At 64.1% G+C, this 15,477-nt stretch overlaps 1 protein-coding gene across 2 annotated transcripts in view; it reads right to left on the bottom strand.

The window, feature by feature from the left end:
* MAN1C1 (mannosidase alpha class 1C member 1) overlaps window positions 1–15,477 on the bottom strand; it is a 45,503-nt gene that overhangs the window by 2,482 nt on the left and 27,544 nt on the right. For both annotated transcript variants that reach the window (XM_029080605.2, XM_039914265.1), the window contains exons 3-9: window positions 11,522–11,637; window positions 11,132–11,212; window positions 7,031–7,125; window positions 5,631–5,754; window positions 3,115–3,208; window positions 1,336–1,451; window positions 276–495 (exon numbers count right to left, since the gene is read on the bottom strand). In XM_029080605.2, coding sequence (XP_028936438.1) covers window positions 276–495; window positions 1,336–1,451; window positions 3,115–3,208; window positions 5,631–5,754; window positions 7,031–7,125; window positions 11,132–11,212; window positions 11,522–11,637 — 846 coding nt within the window. The remainder of the gene's footprint in view (window positions 1–275; window positions 496–1,335; window positions 1,452–3,114; window positions 3,209–5,630; window positions 5,755–7,030; window positions 7,126–11,131; window positions 11,213–11,521; window positions 11,638–15,477) is intronic.

Genomic DNA, 15,477 nt, shown 5'->3' with positions numbered 1-15,477 from the left:
CGTCAGAGGCACCCGGGTTCTAATCTCAGCTCGGCCACTCGTCTGCTGTGTGACCTTGGGCCGGTCACTTCGCTTCTCCACGCCCCAGTCCCCTCATCTGGGGACGAAGACACTCGAGCCCCACGGGGGACGTGAACCGCGTCCGGCCCTTTGAGTCTGCGTCTACCCCGGCGCCTGGTACAGAGTAAGCCCTTCACTTAAAGCCGCCCCCCGCCCCCAAACCGAAAGCCCGGACCGCCTCGGCCCTCTCTGCGGAAGGCGTCCCCGCGGGCTACCTGAGCGGGCGTACGACTCGCGGCAGGTGCGCGTGATCTCGGCGGCGAGCTCCACGTAGTGCTGCTTCTTGGGGCCGGCGGCGCCTTCGGCCCCGAGGGCGATCATGCCCCCCGAGAAGCAGGCCAGGTGCCCCATCTTGTGGTCCAGGATCCCCCCCCGCCACTCGGCGATGTAGGTCAGCCCCCCCGCGGACTTCTTCACCAGATGGGTTTCTATGGCCTGGAGGCCGAGGGCGGGAACGAGAGGGGTGAAGACGGGTGTCGACGGAAACGGCCACGACCTGGCGGGCCGGGGGGCCCGGGGAGGCGGGGCGCCGTTCCCCCTCCCCCGTCACACCCCCGGCCCCCGCCAATCCTTGGGCCGGCGTCGCGGAACCTGGGGGCCACCCTGCTCCGGGCTCCGCGGGGCCGAGGTGCGGGGGAGCGCGGGAGGAGCGGGAGGGCAACCCGGGCCGCGGTTGTACCCGTGAGGTTCCCGGGCTGCCGCCGAGGCCGCCGCCTCCCCCGGGGGCCCCACCCTGGCACCCGCCCGCCGGCGCCCACCCTGCCGGTAGGGAGGCCGAAACGAAGCAAGCCGAGGGCCGGGCGGCAGAACGGGGGCGCACGAAGGGTAGGATGACGGGGGCGGGCGGCCGACGGCCAGGGCTGTGGCTGCGTGGGCGGCTGTCGGGGGGGGGGGGGCGGCGCCAAGGGGCACGCCCTCCCTGGGGGCTCGCCGAGGCTCGGCTCGGCGGGCAAGAGTGGTTGCCGCCGGCTGCCCTGGGGCCGGGGGAACCTTGCGCTCGCCCGGAGAGCCGGAGAATTACGCAACGGAGAAGATCGGGATAAGGAGAAGATCGCCCGCCCCCCGCCATCCCAGAAACGCTATCGCCGCTCCTGCCTCCCCGCGCTCGGCTACGCTACCGCCGTCCCACGGCAGCGGCCCCTGCCCGACTCGGGCCCGGGCCCGGGGGGCGGGACGGGAAGAGACACCAGGCCCCCTCCGGCAGTCGCCCGTGCTCCCCGCCCGCCCCCGGCCCGCGGCCCCGGGCTCCGTGGGCTCCCCGGGGTCGGCCCTCACCTCCAGAGCGTCGTCGTACATCTTCTTGGCCTCGGTATCCGTCTTGTCCGACGCCAGCCAGGACTTGATCAGATATTCGTAGAAGCTGTCCCCGAGCCCGCCGATCGAGACGTGGTCTGTGGGGGACGCAGGCCCGGGAACGGTCACCCCGTGGCTCGGGCCCGCGGGCCGGGCAAGCCCAGTCCCTCAGTCGATCCTCCGCCGTCGCCGAGCACCGCCGGGTGCCGCCCGGCCCATCGGTCAGTGCTGCGCCCGGGGCACCTACTGTACGCGGAGCCCTGCGCTAAGGGTTGGGGAGAGTCCGACGGAGTCAGAAGACACGATCCCCGCCCTCGGGGACCCTGAGGTCCAGCCGGGGAGAAAGACACGACGTGAGTGGGTTCCGGATGGATACTGTCGTCCGTCCAGTTGGCGGGGGCGTCGCGGGACCGGGGAGGGGGTGACGGGAGGAGGAGCGGTGGCGGGCGGAGGGGCGTTCGGACCGCCGGTCGGGGGTCCCCGGCACTGCCGCGCAGCCCTACGCCCCACGTTCCTCCGGTACTAAGACGGGGCGTTCACCGGTGACCTCAGGGCCGACTGACCCCGGTCAGCAGGGAACCTGCTCTGGGCATGGGCCGGGGCCCGGGCAGGTCGTGGCGTGGGCCACAGTGTGGACCGCGGATCCGCGGTTTGAATCCCGGCTGGGCCACTTGTCAGCTGTGTGACTGTGGGCAAGTCACTTAGCCTCTGTGCCTCAGTTCCCTCATCTGGAAAATGGGGATGAAGACCGGGAGCCGCACGTGGGACCACCTGATGACCCTGTATCTCCCCCAGCGCTTAGAACGGTGCTCTGCACGTAGGAAGCGCTTAGCCGATACCAACATTATTACTACTATTATTATCTGCTACGATTCGGCCTGCCGTCAGCTCGGGAGCCGCCTGCCGCCGATCACAATAATGAGAATAATATTGGTATTTGTGTAGCGCTTAACTACGTGCCGAGCACTGTTCTAAGCGCTGGGGTGGATACAGGGTCATCAGGTCGTCCCACGTGAGGCTCCCAGTCTTCATCCCCATTTTACAGGTGAGGGGACTGAGGCCCAGAGAAGTGAAGTGACTTGCCCACGGTCACACAGCAGACGAGTGGCAGAGCCGGGATTCGAACCCATGACCTCTGACTCCCAAGCCCGGGCTCCTGCCACTGAGCCACAAGAGAACAGCAGGACAGAAGCACGCCCGCACTGCGACTTCCCATCTGGCCCTGGTTGGGCCGCCGGTCCCTTAGGCGGGGGAAGGACTCAGGTCCCGGGCTTCCCCGCGCCCCCCGACCTGACTGACCCCACCTTCCCGCCTCACACTCTGCCCTCCCCTGCACTGGGAAGAGTGAGGGCGGGGGCGGGGGGGGGGGGGAGGGGGGTTGCGTCCCCGGAGTCTGTGCCCCAGTGGGTGGGTCCCCCAGACGTGCACCGCCTCAGCAAGGGCGGGAGAAGCCGGCGGGGGCCGGGTGCCCTGGGTCTGCCGGGGTCACCGGACGCCTCTCCCGCCTCCCATCCCGGAGCTCTGGGAGCGCCGGACGGTAGAAGTATCTAGATCCGGCTCCCGGACGGCCTTCCGGAGGCGCGGCTCGGAGCCGGGGGCGGAAGCAGGTGGGCCGGGTTTGAGGGGAAGCTCTCCCGAGAGGAGGGGTCTGGGCGGAGGCCACCCCCGGTCCGTCCGTCCGTCCGTCCGTCCGTCTCGGCGTCGGGTTCCGGTACCACCCCCGCGCCCCGGCCCGGCCCCCCGGCCGTGCTCTGTACGTACGCTGCACCCAGCTCCCGGTGGCCGGGCTCAGGAAGTTCGGATACAGGCCGTGAGGTTTCTCGATCCTGTTCAGCACCTGGCGGATCGTCTTCACCTGCACGGGGGTGGGGGGAAACGGGTCAGGCGCACGAGTCCGCGAACGGGTCGGACACCCTCGCCCCGGAAAGGGCTCGGGGCACCCCTCCGGCGACTGGGGAGGGGTCTCTCCCCGGGGGGACGGAGAGAGTCCGGGGGTCCGCCCGACGCTCGCTTCCGCTGTGGGCCTCCCGGGTCCTCATTTCCCGCCTCCCTCCCCCGCCCCCCAGGAAGGATCCTGAGGAGACGACGGGACCCCGACGGGGAGCGATTTAACACCGATCTCCGGTCACCCGCGTGGATGAGCTCAGGGCCGGGAGGGCGGCCGCGTTTACCCGGGGGTGCGGGAGGCGGCGGCCGGCAACGTACCGCGAACCCCACGGGGCTGGCCCGCCTCCCGACCCGATCGCTTCCCCGCCCCCGGCGGCTGATCTTCCTCCCCCGTCTCTAGCCTCGCCACCGGTGAGGGCGGCAGGGGAGGTGGAACCAAGAAGGCGTCCACGCCCCGGGCTGGAGCGGGGCCTTCTTCTGTGGAGGGGGAAGGGGGTGGGTGCCAAACCGCACCAGAAAACACTCCCTCGCCCGGCGGGTGGACGGCAGAGGAGGAATCCGTTCCCACGAGAGCCTGTACGGCCCGCAGATCTCAGGGGGCAGTCGGGCCGGGCCGGTCCTCGCGGCTGGTGGAGCACGGAGGGAGGAGGAAGAGGGAGGATCCCCGACCCAGCAGCCCCCCGAGGGCGGAGGGGCGAGCAGGGAGAAGAAGGGATCTTTTCTCTGGCATCTGCTTTTCCGCCGGCGCGTGGAATCCTTCTTCTCCGCCTTCAGAGCTCTTCCGACCCCTCCTCCCCGTGGGCCAGCCCTCCGGGCGATGCTCCTGTGGCGTGTTAACGGGCCGACGTACAAGCCGGGCGAGAGAGAGCCTGTGTTTCGGCCGCCAGACCCGCTTCGGCTGCCCGGCTGTGGGCCCCGCCGCTTTGGCTTTCATTTCTCTTGGTGTTAACGGGGTCCGGCGGCTGGGTAGGGGTAGGCCTTGTTCGCGGGGCCCCACCGAGGGCCGGGTTCTCTGGTTCACAGAGGCCCCGGTGAGAACAGAGACGGCCGGTTCACAGAGCCCACCGGGCGGCTGGGAGCTCACCACCGGTCTCCTCCCATCCTTACGACCGGCCGATTTCGATCCAGGTCTGCCTCGTTCGCTGCTGGCCGATGTGAGGGGGGCGGGCGTTCCGGGGGTGAGAACTGTACTCTCCCAAGCGCTTTGGACGGTGCTCTGCACACGGTAAGTGCTCAGTAAAACCCACCGATTGACCGACCGGGCGGGGAACTGGTCCGCCAAGTCCTTTCTACTGCTCTCTCCCAGGTGCTTTCTTTGAAGAGCAAGGGTCTTCGTTAAGCGCTTATCATATGCCAGGCACTGTACTGAGCGCTGGGGTAGATACGAGCTCATCAGGCTGGACACGGTCCCTGTCCCGCATGGGGCTCACACTCTTAACTCCGTAGTACGGAGGAGGGAACTGAGGCCCAGAGAAGTCAAGTGACTTGCCCAAGGTCACACAGCAGGCAAGCGCTCCCGCTCGGCCCGTGAGCCCGTCATTGGGCAGGGGTGGTCTCCACCTGTTGCCAAACTGTCCATTCCAAGCGCTTAGTCCAGTGCTCTGCACATAGTAAGCGCTCAATAAATACTACTGATGAATGAACGAATGAAAGTGGTGGAGCCGGGATTAGAACCCAGGTCCTTCTGACTCTCAGGCCCGGGCTCCGGCCACTAAGCCACGCTGCCTCTCTGGTGCACGTTCAGGAGCCGGGCGCTCCGTCCGGCCTGCCCGAGCAGCTGTTGTTTAAGAAATGCCTCTTCTCCGAGCACGGGTCACCCCCGTCGAAGGGCGTGGCGGGGGAGCCGGCCAGGGAGAAGTGGGAGCTTTCAGAGGGGCTGCGCCCGCCCAATCCGCCGTTGCCTTTCGCTTAGCTTCATCAGCTACGTCGTCACCTCAGAGCAAATGGGGACGCAACACACACCGAGGTGAGCTTCGTCTCCTCGGGGGGATCGGAGGCCCCAGGGTCCGGTGGGGACGGCGAGGGGCACGGACGGTTGGTGAATCAGTCCCGGCGCGACGCCCGGCTTCGCCACCCGCTCTGGCAGAGTGCGACCGAGGACCGGGGAGAGGCCGCGGACGGCGCGCGGGTCCGGACGGAGGGTGGAAGAGGCGGCGATGGAAGGAACGGATCTGAACGCCGCCTCTTCCGGGCCGGGAGCCACCGCGGAATTTCTCCTCGGCGGGAGGCTCTCCGGGAGGCCCAGCCCCCGCCTCGCGGGAGACGGGGCCGTCAGGACCCAGTGGACTGTCCTTCGGCTCCCTCCCCTGCCCGGGGCCGAGCCCGGCGGTGAGCGGTTCGCCGGCCACGTCCCGCCCCCCACCCCCGCCTTCCAAGCACGGCCCACTTGCCTTCTCGGCGAAGAGGGGGTTGCCAGACAGTTCGGTGAGATGGACGAACTCCAAGTGCAGAGACCCGAATTCGGCCAGGATGCTGCTCCCCGCGGACGCCCAGCCCCAGCTCCAGCTCATGCCGCTGAGGGGACGGAAGCAGCCCCCGGCCCCCCCGTCAGCAGCCGGGCGGGCACCCAGAATCGCCTCAGGGAGGGAGAGTGCAGTCTCGAGGAATGGGGGGCAGATGGCCAGGCCGGGGACGGGGCACCTGACAGGCCACAGACAGGCTCTCTGTTCCCCACCGTACCTTGGCTTCCCAGGTCCCACCCGCTCCGGGCCCCACCCTCTCCTGTCCCCTCCCCCGGTGCCACCCCCCCCAAGTGGAAAGCAGTCGGTAGGTTGGTTGGTCAGGGCTGGGGGACTCGGGAGCCACGGGAGGGAGATCCCAGACTGCCGGCCCCTCCCGCCGGGCTGCCCACGGTCCTCGGCAGCTCTAACGCGGGACGTCCGGGGGGGGGGGGGTCGGGGCGGGGCGCTGGGACCGGCCCCAGGCAGAGGACTGGGAGAAGGAGTTGGGGAAGGGGAGACGATGCGCTGAGACCACGGGCGAGCAGGCTGTGGGAACCTCCCCCGGCGGTCCGGGCCTTCAACCCGGGTGATGGATCCAGGCTGGGAACATATGTCCTCTTATCTTTCTGCACAATCTCTCCGGTGGGGCCTTTCTCCAGGCCCCTGCCCCCGTCCCCGGACCGGGGGCCGGGGACCAGGGGCCCGGGCCGGATCGGTCCCCACCGGTCCCCTGGGTCGCCGTGGCAGCCTGCTCGAACCGCCCCTCGAAGGGACGGGATGGGTTGGGGAGGGAGGGAGAGAGAGAGATAGAGATAAAAAGGAGGAAGGAGGAGGGAGGGAGGGAGCTGAGGCGGTAGACAGTTGGGGAGCGGTGGGGGAGACCGGGACAGACTGGGTGGGCCTGGCTGTTGGTGGAAATTTTTCTGTCGGGTGTCAGCTGCCGCCTAACGGCCCAGACGGCGTTCAGTGAATAATTAATCGATCCCGCTGGTACCGAGGCCCCCGGCAGGTTTGGGCCGAAGAACAGCCCGTCGAGAGGCGGGTTTCTCGTGCTCTCACGGGGCGGGGGGCGGCAGACGCCCGGTCCCGGGGACCCTCGGAGTGCCGGCCTCCACGACACCGCCCTTGGGAGGTGAGGGCGGCGGGGCAGTGAGAAGGCAGTGGGTGGGACTTCTCATTTCGGCTTCAGACCCAACCCTTCCTCCTGGGCTCCTGAGCCCCCGAAGGCTCTATCCCTTGACGACTCAGCACCAAACGAACGGGCCCGGGGCAGAGAGAGCAGGAGGAGAGAGGCCAGGGATCCCGATCTCCACAGACGGACGGCGAGGGACCGACGTGACGCGCCCTACCTTCCCAGGTTGATCACTCCTCGCGGGATTCCAGTCGGGGTGTTGAAGGCCGGCAAGAGTTTCTCTCCCAGTTCGATTGCTTTCGTTCGGAATATCTGCAACGGGAGGAGGGTGAGAAGCCCCGTGAGCCGGGGGCTAGGGGCAGGCCCGGGGCGTGGGCCCGAGCGGGCCTAGGACTCAGTGGGCGGGCGTGGGCTCACGGAGCGCTCCGTAAGGTGCTCGGCACCGAGTAAGCGCTCAATAAATGCAATTGAATGAAGACCAGGGCGGGTGGGAGGAAGGAGCGGGGAGGAAGTTAGGGATGGTGACGGCAATGGAGCGGAAAGCAAGTCCCAGGTGACTCGGGCCGTTTGGGCAGCTGAAAACTCGAAACTTGGGCCCAAGTGCTGACACGATGATGATGATGAGTACGAGGGGAGGACCGCCACCCTCCCCATTGTCTAAGCACTGCAGAAATCACACATCTTCTCCAGGAGGCCTTCCCGGACCCATCTCTCATCTCCCCCACCTACCCACTTAATAATAGTGAATAATGATAGCATTCGTTAAGCGCGTACTCTGGGTCACGAGCTGTTCTAAGGGCCGGGGTAGATACGAGATCATCGGGTCGGACGCTTTCCCTATCCCACACGGGGTTCACAGTCGTCCTAGGAGGGAGGACGGGTATTGCACGCCATTTGAAAGTTGAGTAACCGAGGCACAGAGAAGTGAAGTAGTCTGCCCAAGGTGACCCAGCAGGCAAGTGGAGGATCCGGGATTAGAAGGGAGGTCCCGTGACTCCCGGATCCAGGCTCTTTCCACTCGGCCACGCCGCTAAGACAACTCGGCAGCAGGTCCGAGGGAGCCGTAACCAACTTTCCAAGGGGTCTAAGCTCCCCCCGGTCAGAGGACGGGGGTCTCTGCTCCTGTTAGATTTGTGTCTTTTACTTCCTTTCATTCGGTCCTATTTATCGAGCGCTTACTGCGTGCGGAGCTCCGTACCGACCGCTTGGGCGAGTACGACGCGGGGCGCCTGAGTCTCAGTCGCTACTGCTGACACCGATTAATCCACAGAGTGTGCCAATCCCTTTGCCCAACGCTCCGCACACCGGAAGCTCGGTCAGCACCCACGGAGAGGGGGAGGAGCCGGTGGGGGTGGACGGGATCCGGGCAGATTCATTCTGGAGTATGTAAAATCCAGAATACGCGGGTTTAGGACTCTCACAGCCTCCCTGTGAGGGCCAAGGGTCAGTCCTCCCATTTTACGGATGGGGAAACCGAGGCCTAGAGAGGTCGAGCGGCTTGCCCTGGGTTCCTCGGCGCAACCCGGAGAGCGTGGCCCGAGTGGATCGTCCCCCCCGCCTTCTCGGGATCGGTTGGGATCCTGGGTGAAACTCGAGTGGTTCCGTTCTTGACGGGAAGGGGGAAGAGAGACTGCGTCTTAACCCCCGGTACCAGAGGAGGTACCCGGAGAGACCATCTCGCCTCCCGGGGCGGTCCACGGGGATTGAAGCCCGTGGCCTTGAAGCCTGGGAGGTGGGGGTGGTTTGGAAGAACCCCTTAATTTGGGAATTTGCTTTGAAGTTCCCCGGGGATGGGAACGGCGCCTTCACTTCAAAGGGCGGGTGGGAGGAGGGGCCCGGCGGGCTTGCGATGAGGTTGGGAGACTGGGAGAAGAGAATGCCTGCCAGGTTGGGACAGTGCTCGCTGTGCGTTCGATAGAGTGCTCCGCACACTCGACGCACTCAGTACCACCGATACCGCAACGGGGGGGGGGGCGAAGGGGAGAGGGAAGGGCAGCAGTGAGGCCTAACGGTCTAACGGCGGAGTGCGGATTTCTGGGAGTCAGGAGACCGAGGATCTCATCCCAGCTCTACGGCTGGCCCGTCCGTGTGCCCTTGGGTAAGTTCCTTAACCTTTCTGGGCTTCAGATTCCTCAGCTGTGAAAAGACTTCTCCTCTCACCTCTCACAGACTGTGGTGAGGATAGGAGGAGACCGACGTGAAAGCGCCCTGGGGCCGTAATCATCGCGCCCAGCCCGGCGTGTGACCTCTGTCACCGCCTGCCTCTGCCCCGGTTCGGCGCTTTCGCATCTCTCTCATCTTCCCACCCGTGGGCGTCTCCGTGCCCTCCCCCGGCCACTTCCCTCTGCCGAGCGTTTGATGACACAACTCTGGTAGGCCGAATGGCCCTCGGGGTAGAGAGGGTGGCGGGGCGGGTGCCCTCGGAGGCCGAGCCGGGCGGGCAGAAGGGCGGATGGATGGTGTCGCTGTTCGGCCGGGTCTCTCGGTGGCCCTGCCCCCTTACCTCCTGCGATCGATACTCCCTCCTCGCCTGCCCGCGGGACGGATCCAGTCGCCTGACCCGCCCCGGCGACGCGGACTATCGGTGCCCGGACGTTCGGGGGTGGCATGGCCCTCTCCTCACCCGTGTCCTCCTTTAGACCGGCAGGGAGCCCAGCGCGGGACAGTCCTGGATCTACCTCAGCATTTAGTACGGTGCTGAGCACATACGGAGGGCTTATCAAGTACCATACTCTTACCTTTCTCAGGCGGCTCGAGGGCAGTCCGGCCTAGAGGCAGGGGGATGGACTCTATGACTCCAGGCCCCACCCAGCGATGGGGGCGGCTCCTCGCATGAGCCGGATCCAGGTTCCTCGAGCCAAGCCCTTTCTTTCTCCCAGCCCACTGCCGCGTCACACGGACGGAGGCCTTGGGGCAGCTCGGCTGGGCCCACCCGTGAACGGCCACCGGCCACCGGTCGGCCGGGGCTCCCCGGCTGGGCCCCGTCAGCCGGCGCCACTCCCGTGGCCTACGTCCGGACCCGGCTCTCTCAACATGTCTCCCCGCCTCGAATCGACTCTGGGCTGACGACGGCTTGGGCCGGGCGCTGATCTCTGCTCAGGAGGTTCGCGCTCCATCCTCGGGAGGAGCCCGGCAGTGACGCCGGGGCGGACGGGGTTGCCTAGTGGCTGGAGCCCGGGCCTGGGAATCAGAAGGACCTGCTACAACCCCGGTTCCGCCACTTGTCTGCTGTGTGACCTCGGACGAGTCACTTCAGTGTGCCTCAGTTACCTCATCTGCACAACGGGGATTAAGACTGCGAGCCCCATGTGGGATCTGATTACCAGGCATCTACCCCAGAGCTCAGAACGGTGCCCGGCACATAGTAAGCACTTAACAAATATCATAAAAAAAAAATGCTCTGACCTCGTCACCCCGGTGTCGGGTCAAGTCCACCTTGCAGTTCTGGGGAAGGGGGATTTCACGGAGGAGGGCTCGGGGGCTGGAGGTTGGTTTTCAATCAATCAGTCAATCAAGGGTATTTCTTGAACTCATACTTTGTGCAGAGCACCGGACTTAGCTCTTGGGACAACACAATAAAATGGAATCGGTAGACATCCTCCCTGTCCGCAAGGAGCTTACAGTCTAGAGGATGAGACGATAAAATAAATTCGGGATGTGGACATGAGTGCCGCGGGACTGAGAGTGAGGTGAATAAAGGGTACAGATCCAAGGGTGATACCTGAGGGGCTCTGCCCCCCGGGCCGGCCAGGGGCCTGCGACCGCCTCCGGGGAGGAGCTGGGACGCCCAAGGACCGGAAGCGCCCTGCCTTTGACTCGTTCTGTTCTCCTGGGGCTGTGACGCCCTGTGCAATTTCCCCTGCCCCTGGTTCTGTGGTGGCTGGCGCCCAGCACGTGCTCTATCAATGCTCCCGATGGAAGGATTGATCTTTGTTTGTTAGGGGTGATGCCGGATCAGGGCTTGGTGCACGGGAGGTGTTTGACACCAGACCGAGCCCTCATTTCCTCCGCTCCCGCTGGATCTGTTCCCTGTAAGCGCCTGACAGTCCTCCTCAGCCCTCGGCACTTACATCCACATCCAGAATTTATTTCGACGTCTGTGTCCCCTCTCGACCGGAAGCTCCCTGTGGGCAGGGAACGTCTCTACCAATTCTGTCTTGTCCTCTCCCGAGCACCGCGGGAGGGAACGGGAAGCAAGAGGCCCCTTGGGAGGGAACGGAGGCCCCGCGGATGAGAGCGGGGGGGGGGGGGGGGGGTCCCGGGGACGGCAAAGGGAGCGGCGCGGGCACACAGGGACCAGCGGTCCTCTCAGCCTCACCTCGTGGCCGGTCAAGTAATACGCTGACAGGAGCCCTCCGACGTAGCGGATGTTCACTTCGAACAAGGAGGCCTCGCCGTTCTGGAAGGACACCAAGAGACCAGACGGAGGGTCACCGCGGAGGTCTTGGGGTGCCCTCCCCCCTCCCCAGCAGCCCCAGCCACCCGCGATCCGCCGCTCGTGAGCATCCTCGGTGGTCGGACTGGACTCGGGAGGCCCGTCCTTGGCGTCGCCACGGCCACCAGGGTCAGGGGGCAGCGATCACCTTGCACCTCCCCCGGCGGGCGCAGAGCGGTGCCCGGCCCAGAGTAAATGCTCAGCAGCAAATCCCGCCGCCTCCCCTGACGCCGCCCCGACGACGGCGAGGGGGAAGGGAGCCGAGGGACTGACCACGTTCACGTTGAAGCTGTTTTCCACCCAGCTTTTGGCCTCTTGGAATTCGTCCTCCAGCTCCATGATGTAGAGGGTGTCCAGTGCGTCGATGACCGTGGCCCCTCGCAGGCCTCCTGCCGGGTCACAGAAAGAGTCACGCGTGAACTCGGCCTCCCGCTTTCCCCACTGAAATCCAAGTCGGCCAATGCCGGCCCGCACTTCCGGGGCTGGTTCTGGAGACCGGAAGCTCCTCGGGGGCAGGGAAGGTGCCTGCCAACTCCGCTGCGTTGGACTCTCCCAGGCGCTTAGAACAGTGCTCTGCCCACAGGAAGCGCTCAATAAACACCGTCGATCGGTTGATTCTACCTCTGGCCGAGATCTGTTCCTTATTGAAATCGTATCACCTGCAAGGGAGCCTTCCCCACTTAAGCTCTCACTTCCCCTACGCCCGCTCCCTTCTGCAACGTCCCACTCTTGGATTAGCTCCCTTTATTCACCCCTCCCTCGGCACTTCTGTCCGTATCCATCATTTATTTATTTCTATTAATGTCTGTCCGCCCCTAAAGACTGTAAGCTCCCTTGTGGGCAGGGAATGTGTCTGTTACAAGGTTGTACTGTCTCCCAGGCGGTCGGTCCAGGGCTCTGCCCACAGGACGCGCTCAATAATTACGAGCGATTGCTTGTTAAGGAGACGCAGGTCTTCCGAGGGGGCGAAAGAGCGGGGTTGCTGGGTCAGGCTGCTGCCGTGGGTTCCCCCTCCTTCCCTCTCACCCTCTCCCTCCTCTCCCGGGAAGACCGGGGTCCGGCGGAACTTGTCTCGGAGGTCACCGCAGTCGATCGGTACTATTTAGAGGGCGCCGCCTCCTGTTAGCAAAGAGATTTGTACCCAGTGCCAAGCAGCCAGCCAGGGGCTCCCGGAACACTCTCAAAAAATAAAAATGGGCGGAATCTCCAGAGCGATGTGCTTATGGCTGTATTTCATTTGCCCACATAATCCTCGGAGCCGTTTCCGATCCGTAGAGGGACAACAGGGAAGTCGGATTTGCTCAGCTGGGAGGGGACGGGGAGAGAGGAGGGGGCCTGGCTGTGAGCTGGACCTTCCTGAAGGTCTGAGACTTCCCAACCAAGGCCTTTTAAATACACAGGCCCATCTAAGGATCCCATGCAAATTCACTTCATTAGGTTTTTAGCCACAGGGGCAAGAAGGGAATGTGTCTGTACTGTGCTCTCCCAAGGGCTTAGTACAGTGCTCCGCACACAGTAAATATGTCTGACTGACCTGATTAGCGCTAAGTGCGGTGTTTGGCAGATAGCAGGTGGTTACTAAATGCCCCGATTATCTCTGTCGGGGTCTGGAATTTCTGCGCTCTCCCCTGCTTCTGGGACGCGTTGGTAGAAAGAGACAAGACAGTGAAAGAGAGGCTAATATGGGGAAAGGGAAAGACGTAAGACTGAAAGACAGAGACAGAGGAGACACCAAAAATGGCGAGACAGAGGGAGAGAGGGAGAGAGACCGAAAAGAAGGCACTTGCCTGCTGGGAGACCTTGGGCAGGTCCCTCGACTTCCCTGTGCCTCAGATGAAATATTTCAGCACTCATTTGTGTAAAAATCAAAATTGTGGTATTTGGGAAGCGCTGACAGGGTGCCAAGCCCTGGACTAAGCTTTGGGATATTCATTTGATTGTATTTACTGAGTGCTTACTGTGTGCAGAGCAGCGTACTAAGAAGAGCTTAATAGATAGGAGATCATCAGTTTGGACACAGCCCCCGTGCCCCCCGTGGCTAAGACCCTCCTGAAGTGAACTGGCATGGGTTCCTCAGATGTCTTCTGTGAACTCAAAGGAGGTCCTCAAACCCCAAACCCCTCCCCGACAGACCGCGGCGACCGAAACCGGGTCCCTGGGCTGGCTCGGTCAGTCAAACGTATTGAGCGCTTACTGTGTGCACTGTGCTAAGTGCCGGGGAGAGTCCAGGGCGATAACCGATGCATCCCCTGCCCACCGTGCGCTGACGGTCAAAAGGGTGGGTGGTCTCAGTGGCTTGTTCCGGGTGGCTCTGGGACCCACATAGGGATCATGGTCTAAATGGGATTGATCCATCGATTCATTCATTCTTACTAAGGGCTCACTGTGTGCAGAGAACTGTACTAAGCGTTTGGGAAAGAACAATACAACAATAAACAGTGACAATCCCTGCCCAGGACAAGCTCACTGTCCAGGGGAGTGGGGGACAGATGTCAATACAAGGAAATAAAATGACAGATATATACGTAAGTGCTGTGGGACTGGGAGTGGGGGGGAGAGCAAAAGGAGCGAGTTAGGGTGATGCAGAGGGAATGGGAGATGAGGAAAAGCGGGGCTCGGTCTGGGAAGGCCCGGGAAGTCTGGGATGTCGAATCTCCGTTCTACGGATGAAGAAGCCGAGCCCCAAGGAAGTCAGGTGACTTGCTGAAGTCACAGAGCAGGAAGGCGGCATGAGAACCCAGGTCCTCCGGCCCCCGGGCCTGGGCCCTCTCCACTGGGCCACACCGGTTTTCTTTTCCTTCGCCTGCCAACTTGCCCTCGTGGGGAGCTCAGGCCCTAGGGACGATACGGAGCAGCGAATCCTGGAATGGGGCGCCGGGGCCGAGGGAAGAACGCGGCGCAGCGACCCCCGGAACGGGCGAGGCGCTGAACCTCGGCACCCATCTCCCCGGGCTCTGCCGCCGAGCGACGGGGCTAAGCAACACTAATTGCCCCGGTGGCTCTGCGGAAGCCTGAGGAATCTGGAGCCGTTCATTAGGGAGCGGCAGGCTGGCGCGGGAAGCCGGCCGGGGCTCGGGGGTCAGGGAGCCGTACGGGCTTCACCCCAAGATACTGGAAGTAAACAGATTCCCAGACTACCATTAAGCACTGGAGGAGCTGTTTGGTGTACGTATCCGAGGGCGGGGGCGTCCGAGATTCAAGACAGATCGGTTTTCACGTCAGAGACGTGAGCCTCTGGGAGAGATGCCACCCGGAGAGACGCCCTGGGCAGAGAGGACCGAGCCAGAGGGTAACGGTGCCGACCTGGGTCTCCAAGGGGACTCTTTCAGAAAAATGCACTCATCGCATCAAGGGCCGGGGTGCCGGGGTGGGGGGGGAGGGTCGACGGATGCCAAGAGGCAACGGATGTGGAGTCCTAACGGCAAGACGGACGACGACACTTGGGAGCAAAGAGCGGAAGGAAAGCCAAGAGGCTCCGTTCGCCCCAGGGAAACGGACAGAGGGTCCAGGGCAGGGGTGAAGAAGGCCCGGCACTGGCTTGAGCCTTGGCCCCGCAGCCGCCGCTACCAGCCGGGACCGCGTCAGTTCCGCGCCTTGGCTCTCGGCACCTCGGCCGGCGCGCTTTGGTGCCGGAGCCAAGAAGACGGGTTTCTTCAGGCCAAAGCAGACGGTTCCATTTCCTAATCGTCGGACCCCGGGAGGCGGCCCGATCTTTCCAGAGGAGAGGCCGTTTCCAGTTCCCAGAATCAGGGCCCCGCTCCCTCCCCTCCTTCCCTCCACCGCCGGCGGGCGGCCGGGGCGAACCAATTAAAGCGCTGAGCGGATCTGAATCCGCCGGACCCTTGGTGCCAGCGGATAAACATTCGGAATTTGAGGCGGGGTCGTTTCTCCCAAGTGTCTGGACGTTTACTCTGTCCACATCCCAGTCGGGCAGCTCCAGCCACTAAAAGGCTAGCGTCGTCCGCGACCGGTTTCGGGCAAAGCCCTCAGTAGACGGGAGGGCTTGAAAGAAAGAGAAGGCAGAGGGAGGGAAGCCGGGGATCCTGGCTGGGGACGGTGGGTCGGTCTGGTTTGTCGTTTGTTTGCGTCATGGTACTTGGTAAGCGCTTACGGGGTGTCAAACGCTGTTCTAACCGCTGGGGTAGGTACACGTTAATTGGGTCGGAACCGGTCCCTGTCCCGCAAGGGGGGCTCACGGTCTCAAGTAGGAGGGAGAACGGGTATCGAAC

The sequence above is a fragment of the Ornithorhynchus anatinus genome, chromosome 16, assembly GCF_004115215.2.
Source record: "Ornithorhynchus anatinus isolate Pmale09 chromosome 16, mOrnAna1.pri.v4, whole genome shotgun sequence".
Taxonomy (NCBI): domain Eukaryota; kingdom Metazoa; phylum Chordata; class Mammalia; order Monotremata; family Ornithorhynchidae; genus Ornithorhynchus; species Ornithorhynchus anatinus.
The sequence above is the reverse complement of the archived record's forward strand: the minus strand, read 5'-3'. Positions and strand labels throughout refer to the sequence as shown.